Consider the following 17,073-nt stretch of genomic DNA (forward strand, 5'->3'; position numbering starts at 1 on the left):
TAGAGACAGATGTTCTCACACAGAGATAAAATGCACACAGTCTCACACACAGTCGAACCTAGGCAGGAGAAGCAAAGCGGGTGTGGGGATGGGGCGGGTGGAGAAAAAGATCTTTAAGGAGAGCCTACTCATTGAAGAGTGAAACAGGGCAGAATTAGTGAAATCCATTCAGTGTTCATTCCACCCCACAGAGTCCCTTTTCCCCTTAGCACTGCCCTCCAGGGCTTGTCCTGACTTTAATATTCACAGAGGGTTGGCACTCAGTCTCTTAAAGAATCTGTTGGGAACATACACTGATAATGACTTCCAGTCTTAGTCCTTCCCAGGGACATTGACATTTTTTCAAAGGAGACTCATGAAAGTGCCAAAGAATCAAAACTCTTATGGTTGAATTGTAAATTGGGGGATATCTTTAGTTTGGAGACTGGCCTTCCTCAAATGTACTTTTTAGGTAAAGGCCTCCTCTGGGTATTCCTCAGGCTGGAATTAGAGGCAGAAAAAGTAGCTGGGGGTGAGGGATTGCTGTGGAAAAGCAATTCATCAGGTTGGTGCCCAACAGGCAGATTTAAACTAGACAGTGATGGGGGGATCAGCAGGCTGAACTTCCACACAGAAGCAAATGAGTAGTTTGGCTTTAGAATCTCTCATATCTGTCCTTTGGGGAACTTTGAACTTTCTGGTGATCTAAGGTGTGGACAATTATAACACAGTATATTTTAACCAGCTAAAACCCACGTCTTATATAGGCATATACATGCATGGAGGTTCTCGGTTCAAAGTCAGACAGAATTAAGTCATTCTAAGAGGATGTAAAATTGTGGACATCTGCCTACTAAGGAGACAAGCTATTTTCCTTTCCAGATTTTTAAGAATTTCAATTACTACTGGTTAAGGGGTCTGTGGATATAAGCAATTATCAACCATTAATACTATAGAACAACAACAAAAAGCAACATCAAATGTTTATTCTTGCTCTGAAAGTTAAGATGTTTTTATTCACCTGTAATGTAAGGACAGAACAAAATAAAAGTGACAATATATACAGTATGGTTCTTTGTAACCCCAGTTTCCAGGGTGTTGGGAAGGGGTCTGTGAAATATCTGAAGGGTTGTGCTGGTGCCTGGAAGGAAAAGGGAAAGAACTCACTTAGAGCTCCTAATTCATGCTCCAAAACTTGAACTTCGCTTTAGGATAAACTGGAGAGCCACATCTGGGAGAGCATGCTTATCTTCAATGTAGCAGTTTGAAGGTGGAGCTTTCCTGGCAGAACAATGCCTGGCACATTTTTAGCACAAAAATAAATATTTGTTGATGACCCAGAAGCACTGCCTCCAAATCAACATTATCTCAATGCACAAATTACTATCTATGATGGAAAACACTAGAACCCAGATAGAGTGGATTTCTCTCCTCTCCCAATCTCTGAGATGATTGTTTCCTACTTCCATGGTAACTGGAAGACTTGAAATTGCCAAACTTTGAGAGACACTTGAGACGAAACCAGAAAAAAAATTTTTAACAAAAGACAAATGCTACAGGCAGCATGTGTGACAGTGTGGTAAAGTTTTGACATTTGTTTGGGAAGATTTCCTTCTTATTTCTTTGCTTGGAATAATGTGATGATTTCCAGAACCATAGCAGTAATGCTTCACACCATGCTGCTGAATGTTCATAGAGTAGATTTTATTCATTTCTTGAAAGGAAAGGACAGACCCACGTGCTCTGGCAGCAATCTAGGGATGGTAAGGCTGTTGGAAATTGTTCTCCTGGCACACCTTGATGCTAACCATAATGAGGAAACCAGTCTACCTGAAGTGCCCTTGCTCCCTCCATGGGGTGAACAAATATTTATTGAGCAACCACTATTTTCCAGGTAATCTGTCCTATGTGCAACTAAATAAAAAATGACAACTTGCACAAGAGCTCATAGGAGAAGTAAGCTAACTAACTGTTTGAGTGTGTAATAGGCAGAACTGACCGGCAGGGTGGTCCATCTTTCCTAAGGAAGTGTGATGGAAGCTGAGTAGGAGGAAACCAGGCGGTGGCTGTAGGGCCTGGGGAAGAGAACATCCTGGGGACTCTTGGGCAAAGTCCCTTTGGAGCAAATGAGTGTTCAAGGAACTGAAAGCTGGCCTGAGCAGTTTGCCTTGCAGAGCCCCAGATGAGGGGGATGAACTTGGGGCAAGGCCAGCTAGAGAGGTGGACAGGGCCAGGTCATTCCTAATACAGTCTTGCCTCTTGTAGGGCAGGCTGTGAAGGATTTGGTCTCCAGCCCTCATTCCAGGGGAGCTCAAGTTGTAATAGGAATGCAGGGCAGACAGTTCTCCTGAGTGACCTGGACATGGCAGCTTCTGGTTCATTTGAAAACTGTCAGAACATTGCCAGAGATTCCAAGAAGCGATCCACCAAGTTCCAAAAGTTTAGATTTCATGAAATACTTTAAATCTAAATCATATTCAATAGGTATTATTTTGTGCATGATGATTTTGGTAGACACCCCAGAGTCACATGGATTTCAATAATCATCATGTATTAACCCTCGGAAGCCACAGTTTAGCCACTTAATAACCTCCTTGTTATCTGAGACCCCACTTGGGATCCAGAAAGTCTGAAAGAAGCCAAAATAAATGTGACAAAGATGACACATATTTTAACCAGAGGGACGATTCTCATTTAAGAACTTAGTTGATTTTTATTTATACGTAATTCTCAGTTTGTTTGCATTCTGAGGCCAGAACAGAGGGGGAGCGATAATTCAGAAAGAGAAAAGGAATACTATGAGTGTGTATATGACACTAATTAAAAGTAATGGGGCACAATCGTAAAGGAGAAGACCCCCCTCAAAAAAACCTCGGAAAATAGGACGTAAAAGCAATTTTTTTTTTTTTTTTAAAGGAAAGGGCTGGGTGAGGTGGCACATGTCTGTAATTTCAGCATTGGGGGTTTGAGATAGGAGGATCACAAGTTTGAGGCCAGCTTCAGCAATTTAGCAAAATAAAAAAATTAAAAGGGCTGCGGACATGACTCAGTGGTAATGCACCCCTGGGTCAATTCCCAGTAAACCCGCCTCCCAAATTTAAAAGAGAAAACAGAAAAGGAAGAAAATAAAGAGAAAAGGGGAGAAGAGGAAAAATTTTGGAAGAAAGGAGGAAAGAAAGAAAGGGACAGAGGGAGGGAGCAACCTGGCTTTTAATTATGGACAACCTTACACCCCTTGGTAGATCTTAAGGATATCACTGTGTTTATCCTAACTCCTTGTGATATATTTAAGAAGTTCAAGAAGTATGTACTGTTTTAGAGAGCTTTCTAGTCTACAGGGTTAAGCTTTATAAAAGTTTTGGTGCTGAAAAAGTGGATCAGCTTTTTGGGAACCTGATGGTTCTCACAAAGGTTCTGCATAGTGCTGGTTTTGCTGTAGTCTGGTTCTGTGGAGGTGTTAGTTAATACAGACTTCACATGGAAAAAATGTCTGATACACCAGCTTTTTGCGGAAACCTCGTCATTTTCACAAGTTATCTAATTCTGGGTTTGAACAAATCACTGGAAGTGACACTTTTCACATCTGAATTGTCATGATGCTATTCTTGACAGGGAGTAAGTTCTTGAATATTTAAAAATATTGTAGGTGATAACATGACCTTAATAATCCATCTTAAAGTTTGACTTTCACATTTTTAATTTAATTTTCATGTTGTGTCTTAAATGCAAATACTCCATCTAGGAATAAGGTGCCCCCTAAAATTATTTGGTTGTCTAAATTCTATACCTTTACTTTCTCCAAACAGGAATGAGAATAAATGAAATATTGTTTGAGCACTTTGGAAAATGCTCATGCCATATGCTTGTGAAATGATTTTGAAATGACATTATTTTCTGCAAATATATCCTTTATACATGTCAGAATATCTTCCTGCTCCCTAGAGAATATGTTCTACTGTAGTATTTAATGGTTTTTGTTTGTTTTGTGGTACCAATGAACAAACCCAGGGGCAATGTACCATTGAACTACATCCCCAGCTCTTTTTATTTTTGAGACACAGTATTGACAAATTGCCCAGGCTGACCTTGAACTTTGGATTCTCTTGCCTCAGCCTTCTGAGTAGCTGGGATTACAGGTGTTCCCCAACGGTGCCTGGCTAGTATCTAACATTTTAAATGTGTTTTTCTTGTACCACATCACATGTCAGAGATGAAAAAGAGTGAACTGGTAAAATGAGGCAATTTTGAGGAATCATTAATTTTCTAAATTATGATTCTTCTATACCACTTTTTTTCAGAGTTTAAAAGTGGTAGCTTTTTTCCTAGTTGATGTAGGTAAATACTGAAGTAACGATCATCACTGCATCTGATTAATAATGTTCTTCAATCTTGTGATAATCTTAAAAAAATACTTAGTAAAAAGTTAGTTATTAAAAATTGAAAAGACTAAAAGTTATAATTAAATGACTTCCCATTTCTTTGGCTACCACTAAGTTTAAGCCTGTTTTGAACTTGATACCATTTCAGTTCTGTTGTTTTCATTTCCTAAGATCTTTACCATTTTACTTTGATTGAACTGAATGACAGAATGAAGAGTCTGGTCTGTTTTTACAACACTGAAATTGTACATAGACTCTATTTACACAAAATGTTTTTTTTTAAAGTTAACAAGAGTAGATTACCTAATTTTTAACGAAATCAAATAGTACATATTACCTCTAGAAGATAGAATTATTGCCCAAATTATGTAATATGAAGCAGTTTAATCTGAAAGTAAATTGCCAATCTGATTTTTTGGTACAAGTTGAGAGGTAATAATTTATTTTTCAAATTTTCAGGTCATAACTTTAAAGGTTTCCATCTTAACAGAATACACTTTTTTTTTTTTTTAAAGTAGGATGGAAAAGATTGGTTGGTTGATCAGTTGATTAGTGGTTGAATATGCTTATAGCAAAATTTAAAAGAGTACATCTTAAGGAATGAAAGGTATGGATTAGCGAGTGACAATGTGGCGTGAAATAGATGTTTCCCAAAGTTGTCTCTTAGGAAGAACTATCCAGAGTATGGGTTAACTCCATCCCAGACAACTGCTGATCAGAACATCCAGGGAACCAGCAGAAGAAATCTATATTTTAACAAGTGCTCAAGGTGATTCTTATGGTCTGGCAAGTTTGGGAGAGACTGGATAATGAAGAGTTCTTCTGGTTTTAGAATCCGACAGACTGAATTTGAATTCCTGTTAAGGAGTGAAATAACTTTTGGCAAATTTCTCTGAGTCTCAGTTTTTCATTTGTTTCTTGTATAAAGGAGTTGGGGCATCAACATGAGCTCTTGTTTGTAAACGACCTAGCACTGTCTTTGTACTCACTTTCTGAAAACATTAATAGTAAAGATACTAGTGGCTTGATTCTGTAGGATCAATTTTTCTTTTCAAAGATGGAGCAATTGTTTCAAACTGATTAGTTTTGGGTTGATTATTCCTTACCAAACTTTTTTTTTTTGGTCCAAGAAAATATTTGGTGGAAATGACTGGCAAGGAAAAGTCTTTTGGCACTTTCCTATTACTGGACATTTTTCATGGAGGAAGTGTCGTCTCTAATACCTCATTCTTCATCCCTTTTAGCCACACAGAGTAGAATTGTCATACCACTGGATGGGAGACTAATGCCTGGTTTATAGCTTAACTATACTGTTGTAGGCTTTTATTCCCTCCAAACAATTGAATTATACTCCATGGAATACAATTAGCTCTGGTTATAATATCAAAAACATATCCCAGTATGAAAAACAGCATGGAAATGAGCATAACTTTGTGTCCCTTTAAATGACTTGAAGTTCCTTAGATCTAATCCAATTTTCATGTCTTGGAATCTTCCTACTAATGGCAAATTATTGTCTTAATTAACTGAGATGACTAGCAACAATGATGAGGCAATGCCTTGTTCTCTTTCTGCAGCCTCCTTCTAAACACTGAGGCTGTGACGTTTTGGCCATCAAAGGGTAGCTTTCAAACTTTAGTGTAAAAAAGACTCATGTGGAGAGCTTCGCCACAGGTGTTAATTTTTGGTTTCCAGCTCCAAAGTTGCATGCATTATGCTCTGGGCACCCTAGGGGTCTCTGAAAACCGCTGCTTCAGGAATTTGATAAACCATCATTGAATTTAATTCAAAAATTTCATTTTTAAATTAAAGGCAGTTAGAAGAGCCATGACAGATCTCTGGCTAGAACTCCACTGCCCTTCTTAAATAAATTCCTTTGCCACTCCGCTGTCCATCCATCTAACGTTGTACCTAACTGTACTGGGCCAGGTACTGGATATAGTGTCTGGATGGAGGAGGAGAGTTCTCTCTTCCTTGTATTTATCAGTTTAACTTCTGGGAGTACTATTTGTGAAATCTTTGGGGAGCATAGCTCCTGACCACACTAGCTGATGTGGAATGGTGTGATATGATATGATGAGTCATTGCATATGGGAAGCTGCAGACTTTCTGTACTTGATTTCCTACCATTGCCTAATGGGAAACACTGGAGAGGGCTCTACCCCTGATTTGGTCCCTGGAGTAGAGGCCTGCTGGAAAAGGGCAATTATAAGTAATTTAGTAATTATTTTTATGAACACCAGAAAAAAAATGCTGTAAATCTCTAAAATGAGGGTGGCACAAGCACCAGCCAAAGATGACATACAACCACTTGCTCATGGGTGTAGCTAACTTCGGGGGAGGCAGAAGACTTGCAGTACAGTGCTGGGCACTCAGACTATAGAGATGGAGGAAGCATGATTCCAAACCTCACAGAATTTCTAGCCAGAAAGGGAAACAAGACAATGGCTCAGACAAGTATGTACATTAACTGTGATGCTACGCAGAATGGTATGAATATCACAAGAAAGATCCAGAGTGTTAGAGGGACTTAAGGAGAGTGAGAGATCACACACCCAGGTGGATTTTCCCAGAATAAGTGGCTTTGAGCAAATCCTTGAAGGAAGGGTAGGAATTTGACAAGTTGCCAGGGAGAAGAGAGATTTCAGGCCACAGGAATGTTTTGAGCCAATGTGTAGAGTGGACAAATCCTGTTGGGACACTCCTGAATTTCTGTTGGGGAACTGGGAGAAGTTCTTTTGGGTTTTAGTGAGAGACAAGGCTGGAAAGTTGGGTTTGATCAAGATCAAATCTGAGTTTGAAATTTTTCCAGTAAACAGCAGAGAGTCATTTAAAAGGGACTTGAGCAGGAGGGTGACACCATCAGAAATGTACTTTAGGAAGCACAGCAGCTGGGTGGAGGAGGATTTGGAGGAGGAAAGGCTATACAGGACATGCCAGTGAGGAGGCTCTTGCAGAGTGAAGAGGAGGAATAATTGACTGTGAGCAGCGAGAAGGGCTGGATAGACAACACAGCAAGTAACTGTGGGAGTTGCAGGCAAGAGGCAAAGTCAAAGAGGGAATACAGCTTGGACTCCTCAGAACAGGTGACAGCAGCCATATAAATTCAGGGGAAAGAAGGAATACAGTGTCTGGAGAAAAGCAGTCCTTTGGATTTGAGGTGGCCATGGCATCCTGAGATGATGGAAAAGTGAGCTGGCCATTGGGAAGAGATAAATGAGTAGCTTTGGAAACAGTTTTATTGGGAACAGATTAACGAGTGACTTTGGGAACAGTTTTAGAGTGGGTGCTGGAAACTCTCCAAGGGGTGGGACACCAAAAATAGAGAAGACCATGTTAGGCTTTTGAGCAGGGTGTACATTAAACAATTTGGAGGAAGAGAAACTAAAAAAAGAAATTGAGGAAGTGAAGTCAGAGACAAGTGAGGGCCTTAGGGAAGCCCTGGGATGGGGCGGCAGTTTAAGAGGGAGCTAGTGGTCACAGTGTCAAGAGACTGCAGGGGGGCAAGCTGGTTCAGATTGAACTGGTGGCCCTTGACTTGTCTTCGAATTACAGTTAAATTAGATCCCTTCAGAGAAGGGTCATGCCTTAAATTCAGTTCTTTGGTTCATTACAATATTGAAATTTCTAAAGGTGAGATACCTTCTATGGTGTTTATTTCTTGTTCAATGTGAATTAATCTCTTCCACTAACACCCCATATAACCCTAAATGAGTCACTTATCCTGTCTGGGGGCACCAGTTTTGTCATCTTTAACTTTCCAGTTCAGTGAGTCTGTGTATACACGTGTGAAAATGCTCAGCAATCTACACATTACACAAGCCTAAATCCAATCATTACTGTTTTTGAGGGTAGAGTGGAACTCAAATTGTTTTACCTTTTAACTTATTTTCTTCAATCACCTGTTTAAAATTTGTTAAAAAAATATTTTTATTTTAAAAGAGATTTAGAAATGAAACTAGAGGAAAGGGATTTTGCCTTCCATCTCCCCATGAAAATCTTCCAGTTTTCTGCCCAGGCCTTTTCCCTGGCATTGAGGAGGTGCCCAGAAAAATACCAGACGGATATACAAAAACATGTCACCAAAAATTTCCTAAGAAGTAAACAGCTATGGAAAGTCCACCAGCGTCCCGGCCGCAGTGACCTGCAGCCTGGGGCTTGTGGAGGCCCGGCGTTGAGCTCAAGGTCTCCACAGGCTGGGCCCTGAGTGAGCGGTTTTCTTTTAAACGCACGTACTCTAACCTTTTACATCCAGGTAAGAAGGCAAGCGGTGGGTAGCAGCCAATAACCTTAAAAGATTCGAGAAAGTGTCAAAGGAGATACCGTTTATCTTCAACAATAGGGCAGTATCTATAACACTGTTTACAGTAAAAACAGTAGGTGGGGCAGAGTAAGGGTGTCTAACGTGGTAATTAAGTCTGCGGCTTGGACGAGACCTGACCAAGCTCTGTGGAGTGCGAAGAACAATGTCCGCAGGGTTCCCGGTTCAGACTGGGACTCGCTCCTCCGCCTCCGCCCGCGCCCTCACACCAGCGACCTGCGCTCCTGGCTCGCCAGCTCGCTCTCGCTGCCTTGCCCCGGGAGAACAGGCCTTTCTGGCGCCGCCAGGGTCGCAGGGAACGTGGCGCGCGTCCCGAGCCCCGGAACTCCAGAGTCTGAGCCCGGCCGCAGACCCAAGTGCGCACCGAGCACGCTCGCTGCCGCTGTCCATACCGGGCCAGCCGGAGCGCGCTGTCTGCAGCCGGCTGGGTCGTGTGAGCGCGCGCTCGTGGGTTTTGCTCCCGCTCCGTGGCGTGTGTACTCACAAAGGTGTGTTTGCTAAATCCACTGCCCGGTGTTCGCTTCACCCGACCTGCAGCACCCAGGGTCTGGAGCGGATCTCGGCGGCGCGGCCACCGGCATCTCGAGCTCCCGGGCTCCACCCGAGTCTCCGGCTTCCTGGCCCGAGGGGGCCGAGGGAGTGCAAGGGCGAGGCAGCCGCGACCGGCTCGGGACACGCGTCACGATGCTGCGGGGCAGGTTCCGAGAGCTCTGCTCCTTTTCGGGCACTCGGCCGACTCGGCTCCCAGACCCACTGCCGGGACAGAGCGGACGCGGGGCTCAAGGCTGGTGTGCTGCAGCTACGCGGGCACTCTCTTTCCCCACCCAGGTCTGTAAAAGTGAAGTGGAAAACAACCGCCGAGCATAGCCCTCCTCCCCCTTCCCCGGCGCCGCAGCCTCGGCTGGGGGTGGGGGTAGTTCCCCGGACTGGCTGGAAGGGAAGCGGGTAGCCTGGCTGCCTTGGCCGCGCCTCCTCCGCCTTCCTCTCCACCCGCGTCCCCCGGGCTCCATGCCGCATTTCTTTGTTTTGAAAGCGCCTCCTCCGCCCAGAGGCTTTTCCCCCGGCGGGCAGGCTGACGGGGGGGGGTGGGGCATCGGACTGCGGGCCCCGCCCCCACCACCTCTGAACACTCCTCTCTGCACACCCCCTGGCTCCGCTCCCTTCCTGCTGCGACCCACGAGGCTCGTCCTCACTTGTCGGACATCAAAGACAGGCAAAGAACTGGAGGGGTAGTTGAATAGGCAGGGGGCACAGAGACTCACCCACCTTGGGCCAGACCCAGAGATCCGCCCCCTCCCGCGGGAACCCCGCCTGAGTCCCGCCCCCCGCGTCACGGCAGTCTGACATTCTCACAACCCACCCGGCACTCAACCCGGCCGCCCCCGCCACCCCGTGTCCGCCAAGTGCTCTATTTATGTTTCAGTCCAGCGATTTGCATAGACCCCGCCCCCAGTCCGAGGTTCTCCCTATCGGAGCTCCGCCTCAGCCTCTACGTCACGGAGAAGGCCACACCTCTCGTGCCCGTACAAGGAGCGGCGGGCCCTAGATGGCAGCGTGGCGTCGCCACGGCGTTTGCGTGTCGCGCTTCCTTGTGCCGTTTATAGGGTCCCGGCACTTCCGCTGTCGGGTTAGAAGCGGCGCGGTCATGGCGGAGCGCGGACAGCAGCCTCCTCCCGCGAAACGGCTCTGCTGCCGGCCGGGCGGCGGCGGCGGCGGCGGCGGCGGCGGCGGGGGCAGCAGCGGCGGCGGCGGCGCGGGTAGCGGCTACAGTTCTGCTTGTCGGCCGGGCCCGCGGGCGGGCGGAGCGGCGGCGGCGGCGTGCGGGGGCGGCGCGGCGCTGCTGCCGCCGGGCAAGACCCAGAGCCCCGAGTCGCTGCTGGACATCGCGGCGCGCAGGGTGGCGGAGAAGTGGCCGTTCCAGCGCGTGGAAGAGCGCTTCGAGCGCATCCCGGAGCCGGTGCAACGCCGCATAGTCTACTGGTCCTTCCCCCGCAGCGAGCGGGAGATCTGCATGTACTCGTCCTTCAACACCGGTGGCGGCGCCGCGGGCGGCCCCGGCGACGACAGCGGCGGCCCCGGCGGCGCGGGCGGCGGCGCCGGCGGCGGCGGCTCCTCGTCTTCGCCGGCCGCCACCTCGGCCGCTGCCGCCGCTGCCGCCGCCGCCGCCGCCGCCGCCGCCGCCGCGGGGGCCGGGGCCCCGTCGGTGGGGGCCGCCGGGGCGGCGGACGGCGGCGACGAAACGCGGCTGCCCTTCCGCCGGGGTATCGCTTTGCTGGAGAGCGGCTGCGTAGACAACGTCCTGCAAGTCGGTGAGTCACGGGGCAGCTGCGGGCCGTCTGTCCGTCTGTCAGTCCCTCCGGGAGGCCGCCCGCTCCTCCTTCGCGGGCAGCCCCCCAGCCCGGCGCGCGCCCGCACTCCCGCCCCGTGTCCTCACTGGCCCGGACAGTCCATCCGAACGGAGCGCCCATTTCCTCCCTCCCATCCCCGCCCCCGTCTTGGTCTCCCCGGACGGGCCAGCGCGAGTGGAAATGAATCAGCAGGACGCGCCCCTCCGCGGGGTCGGCGGGGTGGGTGTCTGCGCCCCCCCCCGGCCCGGGCCGCTCTCCCTGCTCTCCTCGGGGCGCACATCCTGGAGGGCTCCTCACCGGTCTTGCGGGGCGGACGTGGACAAAGGCGCGGGCGGACGACCGGGCTCCGGCGAGGGTGTGTGGCGGGGCCGTGCGGGGCGGGGGAGGGGGCGCGGGCCGCACAGACAATGCCGGCCGGGCCGAGCCGGGGCCGGGCCGCTCCGCGCTCTCCCCCCCTCTCCCCCTGTCTGTCGTTCGCTCTTCTTTCTTCCTCTCCCTCCTCCTTCCCACCGCGATTTGAGGGGAGGGGAATGCATTTTAACGCCGCTTGGTGGCCGCTGCGCTCGGGCTCCGACGGGAGGGCGGCCGCGACGCTCCGGGGTCGCTGCTGCGTCTGGCGCAGGCGAGCTCCGCCGGCCGCCCCGCTTTGAGTGTCCTGCGTTCCCCGCGCCTCCCCGGTCCACGAGTAGCGCGTCCGGGAGGCGGCGGCAGGTTGGACCCTCTACGGAGGAAGCTTTCTCCCGGAGGACGCCCGCGAATTAAAGGGCGCGGGCCCCAGAGGGAGCCGCTCGTGCTTCCTTTTTCTGTGGGGCGGCTCGGATGCCCCGCCGCCTGAGCTTGGTCCGCGCTGGGGTCAGGTCGCGGTGCCTGGGCCAGCAGCCAGGAGCACCTCCGGACTGCCGCTCGAAGTCGGACTGCAGGAGCGCAGGCAAGGGGCTATGCGGCCGCTCCCGCGTCCCCCTGACGCGGCTGCCGGGCACGACCCGGCACTTTGTTCTCGTTTGTAGGTTTATTTGTGCCCTTTTCAATTTTCTGTCATTCTCCAAGAAGGGGAAACCAAACAAAAGAGTCTCTCTATTTCTTTTCAGGGCATGTAAAGTAGAAGATATTTGACAAAGGCGAGAGGAGAAGGACTTGAGATTTAAAGCAGCACAGCCCTCTTTTCTCTGACAGACCATGAGAGTTTTCTCAAATACCGAGTTTAAAAGCATTCCCTGCCCCTCCACCTCCGGAATGTGTCCCCCCCCCACATTCTGTCCAGATATCTTTTCCAGCCATAGCGGTGGGAGTGTTTGAACTGGATCAAAATGAACAATGCTATAGTGAAACTCCTCTTTCCACATATTTTTTTTTCCTAATTACAAATTGCATTTTTTTCTAATCTTTACCATGTTAGTCTTGTTGAAATTGTAGCGAACACCATACCAAACGGATGGAGATAGATTTCGGAAGCATCTCTATCTTTGGTTTCTAACTTGTCTTTTCTCTCTGTAGTCAGCTCTTAGCCTCCCCCTTTTTGGGTGTTGGTGGGGGTCTGGATAGTGGCCCCAAGAGAGAATTAAGGTTTGTTTTAATCCGGTCTGGTTAATTTGAATTCTAATGCAATCTGCAAACGTGATTTTCTGCATGGTCATTTATTTCCAAAGGCAGCCCCCCCCAGTGTTGTCCTTTTCTATGCTCAGCACCCTTTCCTTCTGTTTAGAGGGGCTAGCTTTTTTGAGGCTATCCATCCTTTTTCCTCTCTCTTCCTGTTTAACATCTAATTAGCATTCTTTAAAGTTATACCTTTTTTCTTTTTTGTTTCCTGCTGGTTTAAAACGGTTTGAAGCACATCTATGGTTTCTCAGTACATAACAAACCAGAGTGTGAATTTTTATGGCTTGGCTGGCAACCTTGAGGTTTTTCTTTTTCTTTCTTTCTTTTTTTTTTTTTTTTTTTTTTCTTTTTTCTTCTTCCTCTGTGCTTGACTCTGCTTGCAAGCAATGAGGAATGACAGGAGAGCACATAGGGAGGGTTTCTTGGCTGATTGCATTTAAGCCAGGAATTCACTGTGAAAATAAAGCCAAGGGGCGATAAATAAAAGATGCAATCTTCTCTAGGAGACAGATACACAGCGTGGGCTTTGCCTGCTTTCATCAGTGGAAGAGGCCTGGGTGAGTAGTTGTAAAGAAAATAGTAACTTTTTGAATAGTTTCCCAAAGGGGAAGGAAGCCACTGAATGGAATTGGCAGACATTGGATGTGAAGTGTTATGATGCTTCTAGTGTAATTTGAAGAGTTGACCAACCACCCCTTCTGGAAACATGCATGTTCCAAACTGTACTGTCCAAATTGTGGAAAAAAAAATATATTTTTTCCTCTGAGTTCTGCCAGTTTCCTTAACTTCCAAGTTGTATTATTTGTGCCTGCCGGTGAAGAGAAGGAAGGTTGTTAAAATGCCTAGCAGCTGAAACTCTGAGATAGAAGACTTACGACCAGGTTTGTTTCTCTCCTTGAGAGAGGGTGGCTAGATGAAGCATCTAATTTAGTTTTAAGGGATAGTTTGAACTCCATAGACTAACTCAAGAGACTTATAATCGTGATTTGAAGTACAGCTTTTTGTTTGTTTCTTTCAGAATCTGAGATGGAAAAGAACAGAATACTGTGTAGATAGCACCATAAGCATTTTATGCTATTGCAAATCTGCAAGTTTGTTTATACAGGAAGTATTCATTGCCTTGTAGAGAATGACTAAATTACAGCTGCAGTAGGGAAAGTCTAGTTGTTGGATTTTATTTTACATTTATGCTGTTGAAGATTAAGGATTGAACAGTAGAGAGTTGTGCTTGCTAGACTTTAAGCCTACTTGGTAGTTATTTTGAAACTCCTCGATTCTAAGAAGAAATTTAAAAGTAATAAAACTTTTGATATAGTTATTATAAGCTATATTAATTAGTGCAGAGCTGCCCATTAGTTAGTTATAGGAAAGTTTTTAGAGAAACTATTGTTGACTTATTTTTGTTGAGTTATGATATGAAAAGGGAGCTGTCTCCGAAGGTATTGTTATGTAAGTATTATTGATAGTATTTAAGGAATGATTTAGAAGTCATTACATAAACAATTTTCCCCAAATTTCTGCCTGAGAAAGAGCCTCCCTTAAGTGATCTACAACTCAAATTATGAAGGGAACGATATTAATTTAATCGCATACAAATCTAAAAATTTTGGAGGGAAGAAAAACACCATAATCAAGTTACTAACTGGAACATTATTTACAGTGTGTTTGACTAAAGGCTGACAGAAAACTCCTAAAAATTGCTAAAAAGATTAAAAAAAAGTTTATAACCCAGTAGGAAAATGAGTAATTTCAGAGACAAAGGAATGCAAATGGTTAATCAACATACCCATCTTTAGTTTTACCTAGAGACACTGAATTCAAATGAGATGCCATTTTCATCTACCTCACTGGTGAAGACTAGAAGATAGTAACAGTACCAGAAATCAGTTGGAGAGGTGGAAAGAGAATGCTGGCTACTTGCTCGTTGGCACAGTCTTTTGTCTCATTTCCAGGAATTTATCCTATAGATAATATTGACATTAGTGCATAAAATGCTGTATATAGCAGTGCTTATTATTATATGATCTGCAGTATTGAAAAATTGAAATAAACCTAGATTTCTATCAAAAGGGAACTGATTAAGTAGTACTTAGTAGACTACTATGCAGCCAGGAAGAATGAAGTCAATTGTGTATTCTAATAAGGAAAGATCAAAATATTTCATTTTAAGTCATGTCAAAAACTTCATAGAGAATGCTGCATTTTTTTTTTTAACAGCAAAAAAGGTAGACTTGTGTTTAAATTCATTAAAACATCTGGAAGATGATACAAGCAACCATTGAATAGTTGGTGCCTTTGGAGAAGAGCAGTGAAGTGAAGGGCAAGGTTGGGGAGGATTTTACTTCTTTTTTATGCCTATCTTATGATTGATTTTTTCTTTAAAACTAGAAGCATTTTTTTTAAATAAAAGAAACTTTAAAAATTGGCCTTGGGGTTTTAATTTGTCTTTTTTTGTTTTGGTGTGCTTGCGTATGCTTGAGTGTAGGCATGCATGTTCTTTGTGAAAGCCTGGTATATATCCCTCCCTCCTATTTTTGGTTTTGAGACACACAGTTTCCTTATTTGTTGACTAAATAGCCATTTTAGAGACGACATGTTTAAGAAAAACTAGAATCTTGTCTTTTTGTATGTCTTTTTGAAGAAAGGGAGGTAGCTTTAAAAGGAGTTGACTTTTTCTTTTCTTTTCTTTTTTTTTTTTTTTTTTTTTGGCTAGTTGCTTTTAGGAGAAAAAGAACATTGCCTGGAAGTCCGCTAACACTTTGGCCCACACATTCTTAAAGTCTTTCCACATTTCTAATTTAAAGTTTTATGGTTTTCTTAGGGGTGGTGGGTCATTAAAAGAGGATTATTATTAGAACGAATTAGGCCACACCTGTAATGCCAGTGGCTCAGGAGGCTGAGGCAGAAGGATGGCAAGTTTGAGGCTAACCTTAGCAACATCCTAAGCAACTGAGTGAGACACTGTCTCAAAAAACAAAAAGGGCTGGGGATGTGGCTCATTGGTTAAGTTTAATCCCCAGTACCAAAAACAGAGAAAAATGATGACTAAAAATTTAAATGAGGTAATTTATTGGTCTTTCTTTGAGCACTTTGATTTTCTTTGTAGAATGTAGGTGATGATCTGAAGATGTAAAAGTTCCTTCAGAATTATGTGTTTTTAAAATTGAAGATAGTACATTTTATTGAAATGAACTTTCAAGGTTAAAATAATATAGAACAATTTTGTGTAGATTCCTGAACTTTTTCTCTTCTCCCTCATCCCTAGTGGTGGGGATTGAACCCAGGACCTTAAGTGTGCTAGGTATGTAGTCTTCCCCTGAGCTATGCCCCCAACCCCTTTTCTGCCTTTCGATTAATGAAAAAGTGTAATACACAGAAGAAGAAATTTTGAAACCAGTCACATAGGTTTTTTTTTTTTTTTTTTGTGGATTGATGTTTGATACCTATATATGTCCTCAGTATTGTTCAGAGAGAAGTTAAATGTCAGTTTTAGGTGAGGAATATTTAGCCTCTGTCCTAATACTCCATTCTGTGATGTCTTGTATTGGCCCAATGAGGAAATCTAAAGTGTTTAGTAGAAAATATTTTTCTTAGCCCAAAGACTTTAACAGTAATGGAAGGTAGAATTGCAGATTTGGGTTAAGCAAACATTTCTACTTCAGTCTTGTAATTTCTTGCTGCACGATCCTGTTAATGAGTATACCTTTGAATAGAAAAGGCCATCCCTATTATTTTCTTTCTCCTTTTGTGTTTGAGTTTCATTCTTTTTGTAAATGTGAAACTTTGATGCTTTCCCTTTTAGAAACATTGGAATGCATGTGGAATAAGTAGAAGAATTATTGCAGTTAATATGACAATTTAATCTTATTGTTTTAAAGTTTGTCCTTGTTGATTTTCAGGATATTTATTCCAAGACTTTTTTTCCATAAGGTTAAGCAATTACCATCAAATGTTTCATATGAAAAAATGTATCCCAGCCTCTCTTTTCTTAATATTATGTTTAGTTATAAATGTGTGAATTCAGCTAGTAATATGTTCAGTGAAAAGGATGGCAAAGGAGGAATGATGTGTTTTCTTTTGAAAAGTCGTCCTTTTAAATAATTAATGTGATTGGATCTGTACTATTTCCATGTGCTTAACAGGTTTTATATTTTTGTGTCAAACTATAATTTTTCCTCACTGAAAAAAGGTGAATTTTGAGCAGAGGAGAGATGCCAGTCATAGTCAGAATTGAGATAGTTGTAGATTATCCACCTTGAAAAGAGGTGCAGGATGAACTCTTAAAAATTAGCAATGACATACTTACAACAGTAAGATTTAATTGTTTGAGTAATTGCTTTAATTTACTAAGGGACACGTATCCTAATGTTTGTAAAAGTGCATCAAAGACATCTGCAAAAGTGAGTTTGGTAATGTTAAGCCACATACTTACATATTTATATGATAAAAC

At 44.6% G+C, this 17,073-nt stretch overlaps 1 protein-coding gene across 1 annotated transcript in view; it reads left to right on the forward strand.

Moving 5' to 3' along the window:
- The first annotated feature begins 10,324 nt into the window (after window positions 1-10,324).
- Window positions 10,325-17,073, forward strand: part of Zswim6 (zinc finger SWIM-type containing 6) — a 180,808-nt gene continuing 174,059 nt past the window's right edge. The window contains exon 1 of the mRNA XM_047555529.1: window positions 10,325-10,988. Coding sequence (XP_047411485.1) covers window positions 10,325-10,988 — 664 coding nt within the window. The remainder of the gene's footprint in view (window positions 10,989-17,073) is intronic.

The sequence above is a fragment of the Sciurus carolinensis genome, chromosome 6 (genome assembly GCF_902686445.1).
Source record: "Sciurus carolinensis chromosome 6, mSciCar1.2, whole genome shotgun sequence".
Lineage (NCBI taxonomy): Eukaryota > Metazoa > Chordata > Mammalia > Rodentia > Sciuridae > Sciurus > Sciurus carolinensis.